Genomic DNA, 18,297 nt, shown 5'->3' on the forward strand with positions numbered 1-18,297 from the left:
TTAGTATTTGTTCAAATCAATAGTTTAAAACTCTTCCTTAATAATCTTTAATACATGTACCAAAAATTATTTAGAAATAGTTTCAAGCTTTTATTTAAACAAATAAATACTTTAAATATTTTTTTTGTAAATTAAAAATTGTGCTTGGTTCTTTTTCGGCTAACACACTCCAATTATAAAAAAAATACACTAAAAAAATTACTTTTAACCCTTAAATTCAATACTTATTACACGAAATAAAGGAAAATATATTTTATTTAAAGTATAAATTACCACCTAAATAGATTCTTTATTACACTAATAAAAATAATTTCAACCCTAGGTAAGTTAAATTTACCATTTTTTATAACTCAATTAACCATAAATTAAGTGTACTTTTTTATTTTTTTTAAATATATTTAAACCGAAATAAATATTTTAAGCACCTGTGTAAATTTAATTTAAACCAAAGTGGGTGATTAAATTTTACTTTTATTTAAATACATTTGACACTCAAAATATACTTTTAACAATACGGAAGGGGTTTTTTAATTTTTATTTTCGTTCGTTTATTAACACGCCAAATTGAGTAAAATAAATGTTTTTTTTTTAAATAAAAACAACCACTTTTCACCACTTTTTGGCAGTGGTTATTTTAACACGCACTAGTGTGGACCTATATAGACCACTTTTACGTGTTAAAATTAACACTCGATTTTTTACAGTGTATGTATTTTTAAATCAATGTCAAAGTTATTTGTTAAGGTTAAATGTTATATTTATTATTCCTATATATTGTTTAAGAAGCAGATCTAAAAATGTTTATATAGGACTAAAAGCGTTTAGCTGCTTAGTTTAATTAATGCATACATTTTGTATTTGATACTTACCATTTCAAAATATTTTATGCACGGTTCGTAATCGTTCATCTCAAAATATGCCAAGCCCATGAGTGTGTACACCCAACAAGTATTAAACTGATTTGATGGCAGGGCTAAAAGGTTCTGAAATAGAAATGTTCATGTAGAATGTTTCAATTGATAAATTGCATGTGCTTACAATTAATTTGACTAAGGAATCGGTGAATATTTTGAAGAGAAAAACCAATTCAAAAGAATTATATTGAGTAATCGAGAAATCATAGATACTCCTTCTCCCAACTTTGTGTTTCATAATTATAATTAAAAATTCCATATATCTCGCTAAACTTCAACAAACCACCAATTTACCACTATTTGTAAAACCCTTATTTACTAAGGAAACTCAGAACCATGAAAAAAGGAAAAGTATCAAATTATCCAAAATATAGAAAGTATAGTCAAAGTCATATTTGCCGTTAGACAAAATACGGAGAGTGATACATCATAATAAATGATTGTAAAAATAAAGCTGAGAAAAGAGGTTCATAAAAAAAGTAATAAGTTTTCAATGGTTTACTAAAAAACAGCAAGACAGTATTCCATTAAGTGGTTCTATTTTTATAAAAAGAAAACAGTTAAATGAGCGCATTGAACATTTTGAGAAAATAAATTTTATTCGCACAGGAAACATTATTGGTAAATCAGTTAATATGAATATTTAATAACCGGTAACAACTGTTTTAGTTAAGTTCTTTATCGTTATTTACTGTGCCTGAAAATATCTAAATTTTAAAGGACGGTGTTGTAAACCTGTTGAAACAGAAAAAAGAAAAATGCTTATTAGAGGCCAGCATTCCAATCCTAGATGTTTTGAAAACAAAACATTACTAAATACTACTACTAACAAAGATCAATGTATGTTTTCTTGTATGGTATTTAATTTTTTTTTGTAGTAAAACTGAATGAAATTGAATTGAAGGGGAAAAGTGATAAAGAAAATTTATTATAAGAAAAAGCCAAAGTTTAATTTATTATAAGATTAGTTTCGATATTATTTTTTATATCTTCAGAATTTGTCTAAGATCGATCGTTCTTAATGATGAAAGTGTGCAACTGTTCTCAAATTCTTCTTTTAAAATCTTACAGTTATCGGGATCTCTCAAATCTGTAAGATTTGTAAAATATGAATCTTTTTTGCAGCAGTTTTAAGCTTCGATGTGCAACTTTTACACCAGGCTATTTAACCCGCTATGCTGTTGTAAACATTTTTCTTAGATAATAAGATAATTATCCAGAAACCCTGCAGATATGCGTGCAGGGCTTAAAGAAGAAGTAAAAAGAGGCTACAAAGGCTGAACTAAATAATGCATACAATATTTATTTAAGAAACAAAGCTTTAGAACTATAATTGAATTTGCTTTTTATTGTGCAGATACACAGAACACAAGGATCTGTAACACTGAGAGTTTTGTTTTATTTTTTTTTAAACACTTAAAAAACTAATATCGACCTTATCTGTTACGATTTTAATCTGACTCTGACTTACTTTTATGGCACTATGACAATCGTAACTCCTAAGGGCCACATAGGCCTGCCCAATATTCCTAAGCAAAGCCATGAGACCGTCGCAACTTTGTTTTTGCATCTGTACCGCCTGTTGAACAAAGTCTTCGTGCACGCTGCTGTGATTAGCGTTCTTTTCGATTTTGGCGTCTGACGTTATTGTCGCTGGTTTATCCTTCTATAATTTCAGTTATACGTTAAGTAGGAAAAAGCAATCATATTAGCGAAGACTTACACTACTATTCTCATTATTGGCGTTTAATTCTTCGTGATTATTTTTATTGACGCTTTTGACTAAACGCTGTTTGCTTTTTTTCGAGGGTGACTTTGGCGTAACGAACTTATTTCTAGAGGGAGATTTATTGTTTTCTTTTACTGAACAGGAACTGTAATAAAAAAAATCAATTCAACTCAGTCGCATAGTTTTTTTAATAAAATCTCACCTGAATAACCTAGAACTCCGTCTGACATTTTGATTTAATTCAGTGGTTAAGTGATTAGTTACAGGGGTTGAGGGGGTAGTTAAATTTGAGGATTGGCTCAGTACTGGCTTAGTGTTTTGTTGTAATACTGACTCTTTGGTTTTTCTACTAATTATCTGATCCACCTAAATTATATTGTTATTACTATAAGAACATTAAAAAAAAACTAAGAATTATTTATTAACCTGTACTCTACTACGTTTTCCAATAGATTGATGTGGATTAGATTCCATTAAAGCTGGCGAGAAATGTGAAAGGCCGGGTGTTCCTATATAATCCCCAACATGTTTGTTATCACAAAGAAATCCAAAGCTGGGGCTCTGAAATTATAGTCTGATCGTTAGTTATCTTATTGACAATTAAATGTGTATTGTTTACCTCAGTCTCTAATAATGCACCCACACCACTAATACACTTTTTCCCAGTTTGTGTTAAAGGTTCCAAACCCGACCTCCAGTTGGGTAGTGGTGAAGGAGTGTCATCTTCCATAAAAAGCCTTTGTCTAGAATAATATAGAAGGTGTTGGTTACAAAATTCGTTTTATTTTAAACTGCATTAGAATCGTTAGACTAAATGGTCAATATTTATAAATTGAATCAAAAAAGATAAAAAAATTAAAATACAAGAGATTAGAACAAGATTAAGACAGGGTGTAATTTAAATGCACTTTGTAACTATGGTTTTAAACATTGTTAAAACATATATATTGAGCTAGACTTCTTTACTGATCCAATAATAAAATAATGTAATAATCTTTAGTTCTATGATGTTAGATTTATATTTTATTTCTGCAAATTTTTATTATTTATGGCTCCTAACAATCATTTTTTAATATTCATAATTAGTATTCACAGGGTGGTATTACCCAATAATTATAATTACTTAAAATCTATTTGATCATTAGTCATAATCAAATATATTTTTTTAATATTCTGTTTCTGCATGAAGGTCATTATTAGTACTAGATTAAAATAAGAAATATTGTATGTTATTAGTAGATAGGTAAACATACAATTTATCTTAAATTTATGCCTGCAAAAACTGAACTTAATAATACCCAAATCTTTTATTAAAAAAAAAAAAAACATTAGAATCAATGTACATCTTCTAAATCCAACAGAAAAATAGCTTACTCCGGAGGCAATATAATTCCAATAAACCAATACCCATAATATAAATATTCTAGACTTACTTCAATAGTCTTAAATGTTTTAATCCAACACTAGGAAATTTAAGTCCACGTAAACTTATATCTTTTTCGTTTAACTGGTTATCCATAGGTGTAGTGACAAAAACTGTTTCAATGTCATTAATTGAGTGACCATGGACATCCGACATATTTTCTGGAAAAGTAAATAAACCTGAATAAGGAACTAATATTAATATAAGAAGTTTTATATCGGATTAACATTAAATACTTAATATATTATATGAAACTTAGTAATATATAGTTAGTATGATGAAGTAAGATGTAAATAGTAGTTGCCTAATCTTTCCTTCAATTTTAGGAATTAATTTTTTAGTATTTGCACAACAATAAACAATAGAGATTAAAATAGTTAGCAAAGAACGATTAACGAATCATTAACGAATGTAGGCAGTCTTCTCGTCGGCGGTTGGTTGAATCGGACTTGGGGCCCGATGATTTCAATGACTATTTTTTCTAATATTGCTGAGAAGTTACTGAAAGCAGTTCCCAGTGACGGCGATCCATTGCAGTATCTTAATCGGAATGCTATCAACCAATCATTTTTTTTCCACCCTGTAGATGCCACCGAGGTCCTTGAAAAAATTCAGTGCTTGAAGAATCATAGGTCTTCGGGTTCCGATGGTATCTCTTCACGTCTGCTGTCACTTCTGCCTGCGAGCGCTTTAGGTGCTTTGGTTTGGGCAATCAATCAGTCATTTCTTCGGGGCGAGTTCCCATCCTGTTTAAAGGAAGCTATGATTATCCCTCTTCATAAGGGTAGTAGCTTGGACCGACCCTGTAACTTCCGTCCCATATCAATTTTTTGTCTACCCTCTCCAAGGTTCTTGAGCGGCTTGCAAAAAAGAGAATTGTCTCTTTTTTGACCAAATACAATGTGCTGTCCCCTAATCTGCTGTCAAAACTTGATTTTTATGGGTTTAGGGGAGTGGCTTTGGGGTGGTTGAAGTCATACCTGTCTGGCCGCACCACCACATCTTAAATGTAGTGTACCTCAAGAGTCAGTGTTGGGTCCTATTTTATTTTTATTATACGTTAATGACTTAAGCTCTCTATCACTGCATAGACTAGTGGTTCAGTTTGCCGATGATACTACAATTCTGTGGCATAACAAAGATCAAAAAGTAGTCAGATCTCTCATAGTAGAGGACCTTCACAAAATTATCAGCTCGTATTCAATGTTGCTAAGACTTTAGTTCTGGGCTTTAAGTGTAATGTAGAGGGTTTTTTGTTTGATGAGCAGAGCCCACTACATGGTAGGGATTATTGTCGATTTCTCGGCCTCTTCATTGATGAGAGTTTAAGGTTTGACAACCACGTTTTGGGCCTCGCTGCTAAACTTTCTTCTGGTTGTTTTGCAGTCAGGGTTGCCAGGCATGAGTTGGGGGGGAGTTGTTTGCTCGTTCAGTTTATTTCGCTTTATAGACTCTAATATCCGTTATGGGTTGCCATTTTGGGGTTTGTGCTCCAAGGGACTCCTTAACATAATTTTTACTATTCAGTGTTGGCCTGAGAGTCTCTTGTAAACCTCTTTTTGTAGCAAGAAGAATTTTAACAGTTTTCTCACTCTTATATTGGAAACTGCAACACTCATATATAAGTCTGTAAGTCCACCATCCTGCACCAGTCATAATACTCGTCAAGTGGGCAACTTATCTCTTCCAATCCCCACCCCCTCTCTTACGAGAAACTCTCTTATATTTATTAGTCGTAAAATATTTAATCATGTTCCTTTTTCAATTAGGACTGTTACAGACCTTAAAAAGTTTAGGAGAGAACTAAAGAAATTAATCTTACCAAAAGCTTACTACAGCATTGAAGAGTATTTTAACGACTCATTTTAATATTTAAAATTAAGTATACATATATCTGTTGATCAGATTTATTTTATTATTATTTTTTTTTATTATTCTTGTTTTATGTTGGTTCTCGCCTTTTCTTTTCTTCTTTTTTGGTTTTTTCTTTGATTATATAAAATATGCTTCTATGTACGATCAAAATCGATTCTGTATTCTGTTTTTGTCCTGTATCCTGTATAACCAAATAAATACTGTATTGTAAATTCTAGGATTAGGAAGCTTTTAGCACAAGTTTGTACAGTTAGCAAATAAAGTATATTTTCATTTTGACTTTGAACAATTGCAGTTTTAAATTGCATAATATTTTTTCCAGATTAACGTTAGTTAATTACAAAATTTATATATGTTACTTAATTACTTTTTATTAATGAATATGATTCAAAAAACAGTTTCAATTCAATTCAACTCTGCGATCAAATCAGTTTTGGATAATTTTTACGTAAGTGATACAATAAATTTAAATTCAAATCTGTACAATAAAATATATTTAAAATGCAAAACGACTTGATTTTTGATATGATTGAAGTATGTCATAACTTCTGCAAATTAAAATTCTATTGACTGTAATTAATATTAAGCAATCAACTTTTCACAATTTCTATCATATAATTTTTATCAGAGATGTGATTCTTTTTACTTGTCTCTACATGCTTATATTTCCATTTTTTTTCCTATTATAATTCTGTAAATTATGGAAGTACAAACATATATAAATCAATGGTTTTCTAAGAAAATTTTTAAAATTCACTCATTCACATTCAATTCCTATTTTTGATTTCCTATATTTTGGGATAAATTTGACTTCTCCTTTTGCCCCTTTATCTACCATTCAGTATGTCCAAAACAGACATATAGTAAATAAAAATATTTCTAGGTTTAAATAAATAAATCAGTTCATTTAAAATATAGAAACACTAGTAATTTACCAAAATGCCAGGTAATTTGAGAAAATTTTATCATGTTTCCATCCGACTTCAGTGGCTAAAACTGCAATTTTTATTTAAATTTCACTTTGTAACATTTATACATCATTTCTTCCTAAATGAGAAATAAAAATATTTATTTGAAAAATTAAATGTAAGAAAAGTAATATAAATATAAGTTATTATACTAATTTAAACATCATAACAAAGTAATTAAAATAATTTAACCACTATTATGATTTATATAAAAAACATTATATATAAGACTTTATTTATGGAAGAAAAACAATTTGAAAACATGATTGATACTAATGCTGATTTTCTCTTTGCTCTTATTTCACAACAAATGAAATTATTTAATCTCTGTTTAGTTTTCCTTTCTTAATATATTTGTTTATATCTCTTGCTTATATTTTTGGGTAAATTATTATTATTGTATTCTAGATACATACATTTCTTTATTGGTTTTGTACTTTAGTTTATATAAGGTTTATTTTGTGTGTTAAGGTTAAGAATTACAGTAGCTTAAGCTAATCTTCACCTTTCCAAAAATGTAATGTAATAAACATTATATTTGTATACCGGGTGGTGCGTCGCCGAGCGGAACATAGGAAAACCCATGTAAATTGTAAGGGGGTCAATTATTGGCTTCCCTGTACATTTTATAGAAAAAATGTAAGATAACTATTTGAAGAGACCAATCTGGCAAATCCTCGTGCGTTTCAAAAAATTTTAATAAGAGAACCTTGAATTATTCAATTAAATATAATTGCAAAATTACCAAATTTTCGGTTCAGGTAAAACCAAACGGGCACTAAAATTTACATGGGATTTCCTATGTTCCGCTTGCTTGGATTGATTCCTAACAATTGTTAGAAAATTGACAAATTTTTTACAACTTAACTACCTCTGATATACCTGTTTGCTAAATAATTAAGCAAAGAAACCCTATTGCTTTTCTTTATAAAATAAATAATGTAGCAATTGGTGTCAAAACAGAGGTTTCTGACTTAGGAATATTTATTGATTCCAGGTTGTCTTTTAAAAGTCACATCAATCAGGTGACTGGTAGGGCAATGAAAATGCTGGGTTTTATCCAAGGGTCTACAACTGATTTGTCTTTGTTTACTTTTAGATTACTTTATTGCTCTCTTGTTAGGCTTATCTTGGAGTATGGCTCAATTGTGTGATCCCCGTCATATAACTGCTACATTGAGCAGAATGAAAAAACTCAAAATAAATTTTTAAGGGTGGCTTGATGTTGTTACAGGAGACAGGAGTATTACTATCAGTGGGTCAGGGATAACCTGAACTTACCCACATTAGAGTCACAAAGAACATTACTCGACTTATGTTTTATGCATAAGGTTTTAAATGCTACTATAGATTGTCCCGAGTTATTGTCTCTTTTTAAACTTAGGATGCCTTCCAGATTGAATAAACAATCAGAAATATTTTCAGTCTCAATCCACCATACCAATTATGGCATTAATGAGCCAATTACATGAACAGCTTGAAGTGCTAATGGTCTGTCAGGACAGATGAGCTTTTTTGACTCTAGGATTACATCTTTTTAGGGGCAGTTAAAGAATATAATTTCATAGGGACTTTAATTAATTAACTCATCTACACCTTTCATTGATTTATAGATAGTTTTGTATCTGAATATATATGTTTGTATGGGTATGCTATGTAACACTTTTGTAAATGGATTCCGTAAATAAATAAATAAATAAATATTCACACCCTAATCTAGTATATTTTATTTTTGACTGACTGTACAGGAATACAGCAGGAACTATTGCAGCTTTTAATAATAATCTATGAGTTTCCTTACCAATGTTATCTGTTTGAAATATACTGACGGGATTAGGCTTTTCACCAAATTTGCATAAACTTTCAAAGGCAGAGAACAAGAATGGATTAATTTTCAGTGCTTTTTTCCATGCCTCCACTGCCCTGGGTCTCCTCTCAGTCTTAGCACAAATTTTGCCCAAGAGGAGCAAGGCAAAGGCAGCTTCCTCCCCAAAATGTACTACAATTTGTTCAATAGAGGCACTAGAACCACCTTCTGTAAGCGCAGATTCTGCCTCTGCATACCTAAAACATCCCGTTCTACATATGCCTTTAAAATACATTATGAAACCTTACCTTTCTAATTCATAGGCACATTGTGCATATAAAAGCTGACACTGAGATGACAGCCCATCTAAGTCTTTGTGTAAAGAGTAATAGGCCTGTTGTTTCTTCCCACTGCGGTAATAAGCAGTTGCCAATAGGAATAAAATTTCATCTGTTTTTACTAAAAACAGTTATTTAATACAAAAGTTCAGTAAAAGTTATGTTAAATTTACCTTCAGCATAAAGACGTTCAGATAAGAACACAGCATTTGAATAATCATAGTGGTTTAAACAGTGCCAAATAGCGGCCTGAAATAGATATATCAAATAATTTTAATGAATTTAGCTAATCTGTTTCAAATTATTAATATTTAGAGGTTGTTGTTAATGTGTGCTGATGGCCAATTGCATTAGAAATAAGAATTCAATGCCTTTGAACATTTTTATGTCTTAATGATGAAAATGAATCACTCAATAATTGTTTAAGTGGTAGCTAAATATTGAGTCTGAATATTTGTGTGATTATTGGGCCCTATTGTAATAAACACAAGAAAAACACTAGCATCTTACTAATATCTTATAAACATGAAAAATAAACAAAAAATAATTATTAAAACTTAAGCTCTTAACGTACCTGTACAGGCTCCTGAACAATCATTTTCAGCGAATAAGTTCTATAACACGAGTTCTATAAACATTATATTTTGTATGTGAATTCCAAAGGAGATTTAATTATTTTTTGGCCAATTTGTATATTTAGAAATTCTTCTCACTAAACAAAATGGTGAGGACAAATCGCAAAATACAAATGTCAAGTCAAAAGTCAAAAGTGTCAAAACTGTCAAACCCATAGATGAGTTGTATGACGTATGTGGTAGTTGAAGCTCTGACACGTGCAGATGGCGAAAATATCAACCCTTTGATGCAGGGTTGAGGGCACTGACATCACTAATCAGTAATGCCAATATAATATTACAAACAGTAAGGGTAAAACAATATTAACAACCCTTGAATGTAAAAAGAAAATTTTCTTGATACTTGCTCGAAGCCTTTGTGTTGATGGACTCAATAAGTGCTCGGGAAAAAAATTATCCTTAAAACGAAAAGATTCATTACAGAAGTAAAAGATTCAGCTAATATCAAACTCGCTTGGATTCCTGGGCGTTCCAATCTGATAGGAAATAACAAAGCTGACAAACTGGGTAGGGACTAAATGTGCCTGGCAAATATGGGTAGGGACTAAATGTGCCTAAGAACCTCCGTTTGGAACCTAATCTCAAAAGTTGATAAAAATCAACCTAACTTCCCAAAAAGTTATGGTATAAGGATATACCGCTGATGGATACGAAACATAACCAATAGCACTAGGATAAGAGCTGGTCACTCCCTAACTTCAGAGTATTTTCATAAAATAAGGATAAGACCTCAAAACCTAAGATAAGATCCTCTTTTATGACTGTGGGGAAACAGAAACTCTGGATCATATATTCTTGGAATGCCAGATAAATAAAATAGGAGATTTTGATGTTTATAGCACAACATTATCAAAACCTGACTTGAAATTGGTAATAGTTCTTAATACATTCTTCAATTCATAGATATCCATTAGATTTATCTCTAAATAGCTTTTATTATTACTATTTACAAACATGAATTTAGTAGGCTAATAAATTTGGAGCAGTGGCGAAAGAAAATTGTGAATTGTGCCAATTCCGTTTCATCAGAAACTCTTTTGGAAATACAAACTGGCTTTTATGATAGGTTAACTTATTTTTTAGGTGAAAAAAGAGATCTGTTTGCACCTTTTTATTTAAGAAAAATAATTTTTGTTTAATTCATTTTTAACAGTTTTAATTTTATTTTTGTATAGTGTTTAAATTTTTCTACTTTTGATTAGCATAACGCTTTAATTTTCATATGCAATACACAGCCTAATAAACATTTTGAGATTAGGATTCTACGTAGGTTGTCCACTGATTCATGAAAAGTTTATATTAGAAAATTATTTACTGAAAAACAACAATTATCTATTTTAAGTAAGATAAGTAAATAAGATACAGGTATCATTAGCAAAGAGAGTGAAATATCCACCGATTTCTACTAAACAGATATCATTGACAAATAAAAGGAATAACAGTGGTCCCAGGACTGAACCCTGCGGAACACCACAATTAATAGTCATGTAATTGTCTGAATCGCAGCCTGCATAGAAAGCACTCTGTCATAAAGAACTCTGAACATCTCTGAACTCTGTCATAAAGGTTATGTTCTAAGCCGATTCAATGACACATCTTCAAAAACCATATATTTCAAGCTTCCGAAGTAGTAAGGCCGATTTACACGATGCTAGTAACTGTCGCCAGTCTCATTGGCACGCCAGTGCTGGTATCGTATAGACACTATTCTGTGCCAGTCCAGTGCTGGCCGACTGCACTGGCGAGAATGGAGGGTTCGCCTATTTTTCATGCCAGTCGATTTCACCTCCATGCTCCGCAACACCCGCGCCAGTGCTTAGGCAGCGTCTAAACACGTTGCCGCCAGTCAGTAGCATACTTAGGAAGGCTGTCTTGAAAGTTGAATTATTTAGTTTATTTTTTTGTAATAATTTCTGGGTGTTTTTGAAAAAAATGGCCCGTAAGTTTAGTGCAGATGAAACTTTAAAGCTTGTTCAACTGTATAGAGAGCATGAATGAGTATGGAATATTCGATGACAGGAATATAAAAACAAACAAAAACGAACATCGGCTCTTCAACAAATTCGGACCGAAATTGGTATCGATTGAGGACATAAAAAATAAGATAAAAAGTATTAGAAATACTTACTATTTAGAAGTCGATAAAATCGAGAAATCTACTGGATCTGGCGCTGGGGGAAATGTCTATATATCAAGAGTAACATGGTTTGAGGAATTAAATTCCTTTATCAAAAATGTGGCAGTAAGACGAAAAACAACGGTAAGAAAAATAACATGTATATTTAGTTTAGTTTAACATTATTTACTATTTTTATAATACTATATGTGACCAAATTGCCACGGAACACTACCGTCGTCCATAAAAAAATTCTCATATTTATCTCTTTTTTCTCTAGCAATATTTGCTGAATGATTACTTCCTTGATTCGAGATACTTTTTAAGGGAGTTATTTCATGCCTCCATAAGCCTGGTATAATATTTCCATCTTGATCTTCCCTATCTATACAAGTTGCAGTGATATAGAATTTTGATTTTTTTCTTAGCCAGTTATGTAGTGCACAAGTTGCAAAAATGATTGCATCTACCGTATTCAAGTTAGTCTGTATTGCCTTTTCAAAAATACGAAACCTACTGACTAAAATGCCAAGAGTGTTATCGACTATACGTCTGGCACGTGATAGCCTGTAATTAAATATTTTTGGTGGATATGGCTTTAATAAATATGTCTTAAGCGGAAATGCTGCATCTCCAACAATAACTCCATCTTCAGGTAACAGGCCATTTTCTAGTTGCTCGTGAATTGAACAGTTTTTGAAAACACCACCATCAGATGCATTGCCACTTGCGCCAACGTTTATGTATGAAAAACAGTAGTTGTGATCAACAATAGCTAACAATATGATGCTGCTTGTTTTTTTATAGTTAAAAAATTCACTTCCACTATTAGAGGGAGCTCTGATTTCTACATGTTTTCCATATATTGAGCCATAACACGTTGGAAAATTCCATTTTGTATTAAAGCCCGCCTCAATGGCTTTCCATTCCTCTTCTGTATTTGGCATCTAAAAAATGAAATAACATGATAAGATATTTTTTCTTTTTGTAACCTATTGAAATTACAGTTTTGTTAATATATTTTGTTCTTTTATTTGCAGGATAACATAGAAAATGTCGAAGAAAACCCTATCAACGACATGGAACGTTCAGTTTCACCAAGCTCGGAAAATAGGTGTCAGGTTGCTCCGGCAGTAACATCACCCGCGGAGAATGAATCAAGCGCAAAAAAAACAGCCACTTACTACAGCATCCCTAAAATCTACGCGCAGCAAACTCTCACAAATGTCTTCATTAATTGACAATTTAAAAAATATAGATAAAAATATGGAAGAAACAGAACATGACGTATTTGGAAAGAGTGTATCAGCTCAATTAAAGAAATTATCCGAAGAACAATGAAAAAATACAGAGCATATTAACTCAATGCAGACTTGCTGATATAAAAGCCAAGAAACCTAATTCCGCATATTTTAATATTCAGCAACCGGTGAATCAAACATGCCCTCTCAAGCGTATATCAGCGTCCAATATCAGCAGTCGAGCTACCAGCCAGCATTATACTGTCCCCCACTAGAACTCAGTCCAACAGGCACTACAAGTTCTTCTTCGGCTTCTCACTACAACGATGATTTTTCCCCAATTTCATATCACAATGATAGCCTGGACGAAAGCACACAAGCCAGTGATATAATAGCGACTGCTTTGAGAAATATGTAATGTAAATTATTCCGAATATATTAAACATACTTTACCTTAATAAATTGTTTTAATGCTCTAAAAATTACACTTCTGGAACTCCCGAAACACTTCTGGTATTAACTGTGATATAGCAGATTTGGAAACACGATAAAAGTGACTTATGCTTCAGTAAGACATTCCTGTAGCTAAATATGTCAACGTTATTTCTAACTTTATTTTTGCGGGTAGTGCATCTCTCATTATGGTGTCTTGACGCTGAATAGGATGTTCTATGAGAGAAAGTAACTCGTCAAAATTTTCGGCTGTAAGTCGTAACGCCAATCTGTACTTAGAGGGATCTTCTAATCTAAGCTGTTTTAACAGCAAAAACCTCCTGTTATTGATCTCTCACTGATCCATTTTCTCACCCATAGTCGCTTCTTTTTTTTCAATTCTTCATTTAACATATTACTCAATCCATCTTTTAGTAACATAATCACGGTTCTTATTGTTCTATTGTTGAAAAGTTCCATTTTTCTCGAATTCATTTTTAAAAAACAACACAGTACAAATTCACAACTGACTTGAACTTACTGACATCGTGTAAACAACTTTAGGTACAACACTTGGCCAGTAAGAAACTGACTTGCCAGTGAGACTGGCGCCAGTTACTGGCATCGTGTAAATCGGCCTGTATTTCATGACTGACACAGTCAAAAGCTTTTGTCAAGTCATAAAACATTGCTGCATAAACCTTGATTTAAGCCAACATATAGATGTTCCAGTAAAGAAAAAGAGCATTAGTAGTACCTTTCTTCTCCCTAAAACCAAATTGGTATGAGTTTAGTTTAGCACTCTGAACTCTGTCATAAAGTTCTAAGCCGATTCAATGACATATCTTCAAAAACCATATATTTCAAGCTTTCGAAGTAGTATTTCATGACTGACACAGTCAAAAGCTTTTGTCAAGTCATAAAACACTGCTGCATAAACCCCACCTCGATTTAAGCCAACATATAGATGTTCCAGTAAAGAAAAGAGAGCACCAGTAGTACCTTTCTTCTCCCTAAAACCAAATTGGTATGAGTTTAGTATGTTATGTTAACTCAAAAATCCAAGGACTCCAAGTTTTACTAAGTTATAAGGAGAGATATGGGCCTATAGAATACCAGGGAAATGGCCGTTTAAAAAAGAAGCATTTACCACATCAGCCAAAGAATCAAATAAGACCCCCCTTATATTACTGCATCAGATCAGTTAACTTGAATCAAGTAGTTTAATTGTTGAATTTAAAAAAAACTTACATTTTTTTAACAGAGTAAATTTTTTTCTTCCATTGGCAACTCTGAAAGATCAGCTGTGGGAACTGACAACATCTCGTCAAATCCTGACAAGTGACAGTTGAAAAAAAAACAAACTTCAAAAATTTATTTTTCAACATTTCATTACATTTGGAGTTTTGGGAAATTACTATTTGGTTTCTATGTTTTAGTTTGTAATAATTAGACGACTTTAATGAAATGGCATCTGCCCTAGAGCTGTTTGTTAATACCGTACGAAATCTTTCTAGTCACGGTAAATGAAATTTTCATAATTCAAACTTTGTTTATAGGTTAGGATGTTAAAAAGTTTGCTTTGGACCCTTCCAAAGTTAGAACTCTTTTTAAAGGGCTTAAAAATGTTGTTTATTATCTTAATATTAAGCACAAACAAGCTTAATTTAAGATTGTTATAATACTTGGTAAAATTAGTCTAAAAAGGTTAGGGGCTTGACTCAAAAGTTCTTTGATAATATTCATAACCAGTTTAGAAAATTAGAACAATAAATTTATTCTTTTTCAGCTATGAATTTTTTGTCAATTTGGTTAGATATATAATTCTAAATGGGTACCCCAAAATGTAAGATCTTTCCTAATTTAAATATCTTTGTTTCAATGTAGTTTTTAATTGGTTCTACTTATTAAACTGATATTATAAGTTAGCCTATTAGAAAATGTTATTAACAATCCTAAATAATCTCTTCAATTTAAACCAGGTAATCTGAGGGAGCTGTATGATACAATAGGAAAATCAAATGATATCCTGTTAAAGAATATACAGCATTTGGACAATGTTCTTGAAACTCTTGATGTCCAGCAACATTCTTTAGGAGTCCTAGCAGTGTTAATTGCTAAATTTAGCAGTTCGAATGTGACTTTACCAGATAACCGGTTTATGCAAGCACAAGATTTTTTTTTGAATTGTAATATAGAACAAGTAAAAAAAGCACCAGATTCATGTAAGTAGCATTATGGTAAATAGTTACTTATTAAGCAAATATGTGTTTTAGTTGCAGAGTTTTGTCATCTTTTTACAAATTATTTAGTAGAACAAAAGACCCCTATGAAAGGAATTAGTTTGTTAAAACATGCTATTATTAGACTAAAATATTTATCAGAGAACCAGTTAACATCTATACATGCCGATTTTTGTCAGCTTTGTTTGCTTGCCAAGTGTTTCAAACCCGCCTTGCAAATATTGGATGTGGATATTGTTAGCATTTGCCAAGAGGTAACAAAAAAAAGTATACAGACAAAAAAGTCTATTTTATTTATTTAATTTTTTAATAGCTAAACCACACAAATCCGAATAGTCCCCAGTTTGATGCCAAATATTTTTTACTTTACTACTATTATGGAGGAAAAATATACTTGGCAGTAAGGAACTTAGAGAGAGCCCTTTATTTCTTTGAAGTAGCATTGACAACTCCTGCTCATGCAGTATCACATATCATGTTAGAAGCTTATAAAAAGTTTATTTTAGTCTCTTTGCTTCTACATGGAAAGGTTTGTTCTTCAATTTGACATCATTTATAAAAAAATAATAATAAGTTATACTTAGGTAGAGCAAATACCAAAATATGCATCGAAAGTTGTTATGAGGTTTATTAAACCTTTATCACAGCCTTATAATGACTTGGCAAATGCATTTTTCTCAAACAACTCAGTGGAGCTGAACAATATAATTCAGAAACATACTGAAGTTTTTTCAAGGGATCACAATATGGGACTGGTAAAGCAAGTTTCTTCAGTGCTTTACAAAAAGAACATTCAAAGACTTACTAAGACATTTTTGACATTAAGCCTATCAGATGTTGCTAGTAGAGTCGGATTACCAGGGCCTCAAGATGCAGAAAAGCACATTTTAAATATGGTATCTTGGGTAGAAGAAGTTTTAGTAGCATTTTTGTAGCTATTTTTTTATAGATTGAAAATGGTCAAATATATGCCACAATTAACCAAAAAGATGGTATGGTGGTGTTTAGTGATGAGCCCGATAAGTATTGTGGCCCTGGAGTTTTGAAAACTTTAGAAGAGGAATTGTCATTTTGTATGGACCTTAACAATAGGATTTTGATGATGGATGAAGAAATTCAGGTAGGATTTTTATTAATGTTGATTTTAAAGCTTATAATTAAACCACTTTTTACCAGGTAAATTTACATTATGTGAAAAAATCAGCAAGCCTTCAAGAAGAAGACCAACCTTCAAAGAGCACTTATGCCATGTAGCACCCCTTTCACAAGTTTTAACACAATGTATCATATTAATATTTATGTTTGTATTTGCTAGGCCCTCCACATTCACCCCTGTATAAGAATCCTCAATTAATAAAATAGGAAGTTATATTGCTTAATCTTTATGTTAAAAAGCCCAAATTTGTTTGGATATTTTTATAAAGAAACTGCAATCAACAGCTGGATTAATCAACACCTAAGATGTATTAAAGTTGTTTTTTAAAATATTGTCTAGTGCTGGGTTAACCCAAATAAAACTACTGTTTGCTTAAAATGTGTTTATTGCAAAATTTGTAAAAATCAACCAAAAAAATATTTTAAACAATCACAAATTGTAGCAAAACAGATAAATAAAATAATGATTTAAAATAATTATGAAAACACTCTAGTACCTTTAAAAAGCAAGTAATATGAAAAAAAGATTCATATCAAAATATTAAATTCACCGGCCTTGGTATTTTTTAATTTACCTTTAAAACTTTTTATCAGAAAGGGAGATTCATTTTAGGGCATATTCGATTTCTTGACTTTTTCTCGTCCGACATGCCAATACCGGGAAAAAACAAAAACATTTTTATGCATGGACAATTTATTAGTAAAAAAAAATATTTATTTTATAAACATCTGCAAAAACATAAATATATGTACATTATCTTACCATTACAGTATAACAATTCTAATTATAGAAGCCTAGCGGTACTATAATATTAAAATAGTTTAAAAAAATTTCATACAGGGTCTCCTAAATTAGGTTCTAAGCATAACAACTTTCAACACACTGTAGATCAAAAGTTAGGGAGTTTAGGACATAGCTTTATTTAAACTTTTCTTTTTAAAATTACCTCAAAGGATCAGCATCTTATTCTGTAACACCCTGTATATGCATGTGTTTAATTAATCTCTACTAAGCTAAACTTCAATCTTCATTGAAAAGATATTCTTTCAATAATCTTTTAAAAATACTACAAGTTGACTTTCCCTCAAACCAGGATGTACCATTTATGAGCTTAGGAGCTTGGATGACTTACTACTTTTAAGTAACTTTCGCAGGAAACAAGCCTGAGGAAAAATTTCTGACTTGCCTGGATTCAACATTAAACCACTTTAAAACAGAAAACTTTGGACTAACATATCGGATAATTTTAAGGCAAAAATTATCCCTTTATAGAATTTTGAACTTTTTACAGCCTGTATTTGCTTAACACATCAAGACATGGACCACAAAACTACAATAAGACAATATTAAATATCAACTCAACTGTTTTTTCTTAATTGACGGTTTAAAATATGATTGTTCTTGTATAGGTTTCTAAGAC

The 18,297-nt window shown here is 31.4% G+C and overlaps 3 protein-coding genes across 5 annotated transcripts in view; 1 reads left to right on the forward strand and 2 right to left on the reverse strand.

The window, feature by feature from the left end:
* Positions 1-9,801, reverse strand: part of LOC126739086 (cell division cycle protein 27 homolog) — a 34,021-nt gene extending 24,220 nt beyond the window's left edge. The window contains exons 1-11 of the mRNA XM_050444601.1: positions 9,629-9,801; positions 9,228-9,303; positions 9,025-9,175; positions 8,711-8,973; positions 4,077-4,227; positions 3,263-3,386; positions 3,070-3,204; positions 2,846-3,009; positions 2,638-2,788; positions 2,386-2,580; positions 870-983 (exon numbers count right to left, since the gene is read on the reverse strand). Coding sequence (XP_050300558.1) covers positions 870-983; positions 2,386-2,580; positions 2,638-2,788; positions 2,846-3,009; positions 3,070-3,204; positions 3,263-3,386; positions 4,077-4,227; positions 8,711-8,973; positions 9,025-9,175; positions 9,228-9,303; positions 9,629-9,652 — 1,548 coding nt within the window. The 5' untranslated portion in view covers positions 9,653-9,801. The remainder of the gene's footprint in view (positions 1-869; positions 984-2,385; positions 2,581-2,637; positions 2,789-2,845; positions 3,010-3,069; positions 3,205-3,262; positions 3,387-4,076; positions 4,228-8,710; positions 8,974-9,024; positions 9,176-9,227; positions 9,304-9,628) is intronic.
* Positions 1-18,297, reverse strand: part of LOC126739100 (uncharacterized) — a 232,541-nt gene that overhangs the window by 148,734 nt on the left and 65,510 nt on the right. The window lies entirely within an intron of this gene.
* On the forward strand, positions 14,830-17,100 carry LOC126739096 (COP9 signalosome complex subunit 3). Of its 2 annotated transcripts, none has more exons than XR_007661549.1 (7): positions 14,830-15,000; positions 15,461-15,703; positions 15,755-15,975; positions 16,035-16,250; positions 16,306-16,617; positions 16,657-16,841; positions 16,898-17,100. XR_007661549.1 is itself a non-coding variant. In XM_050444618.1 (7 exons), the coding sequence occupies exons 1-7, from the start codon at positions 14,946-14,948 to the stop codon at positions 16,973-16,975; spliced, it is 1,296 nt and encodes a 431-aa protein (XP_050300575.1). In that variant the 5' UTR covers positions 14,832-14,945; the 3' UTR covers positions 16,976-17,100. The 2 variants fall into 2 exon arrangements, 1 of the variants encoding a protein (XP_050300575.1); XM_050444618.1 differs by having other exon boundaries at positions 14,832-15,000; positions 16,671-16,841.

The sequence above is a fragment of the Anthonomus grandis genome, chromosome 8, assembly GCF_022605725.1.
Source record: "Anthonomus grandis grandis chromosome 8, icAntGran1.3, whole genome shotgun sequence".
NCBI lineage: Eukaryota > Metazoa > Arthropoda > Insecta > Coleoptera > Curculionidae > Anthonomus > Anthonomus grandis.

Bases quoted from the DNA above. Each gene is read 5' to 3' on its own strand.
- LOC126739096 (XM_050444618.1), top strand. From the start codon at position 14,946: ATGGCATCTGCCCTAGAGCTGTTTGTTAATACCGTACGAAATCTTTCT. The intron at 15,001-15,460 runs GTAAATGAAATT...AATTTAAACCAG, and splicing joins ACGAAATCTTTCTAGTCACG to GTAATCTGAGGGAGCTGTAT. The intron at 15,976-16,034 runs GTAACAAAAAAA...ATTTTTTAATAG, and splicing joins TTGTTAGCATTTGCCAAGAG to CTAAACCACACAAATCCGAA.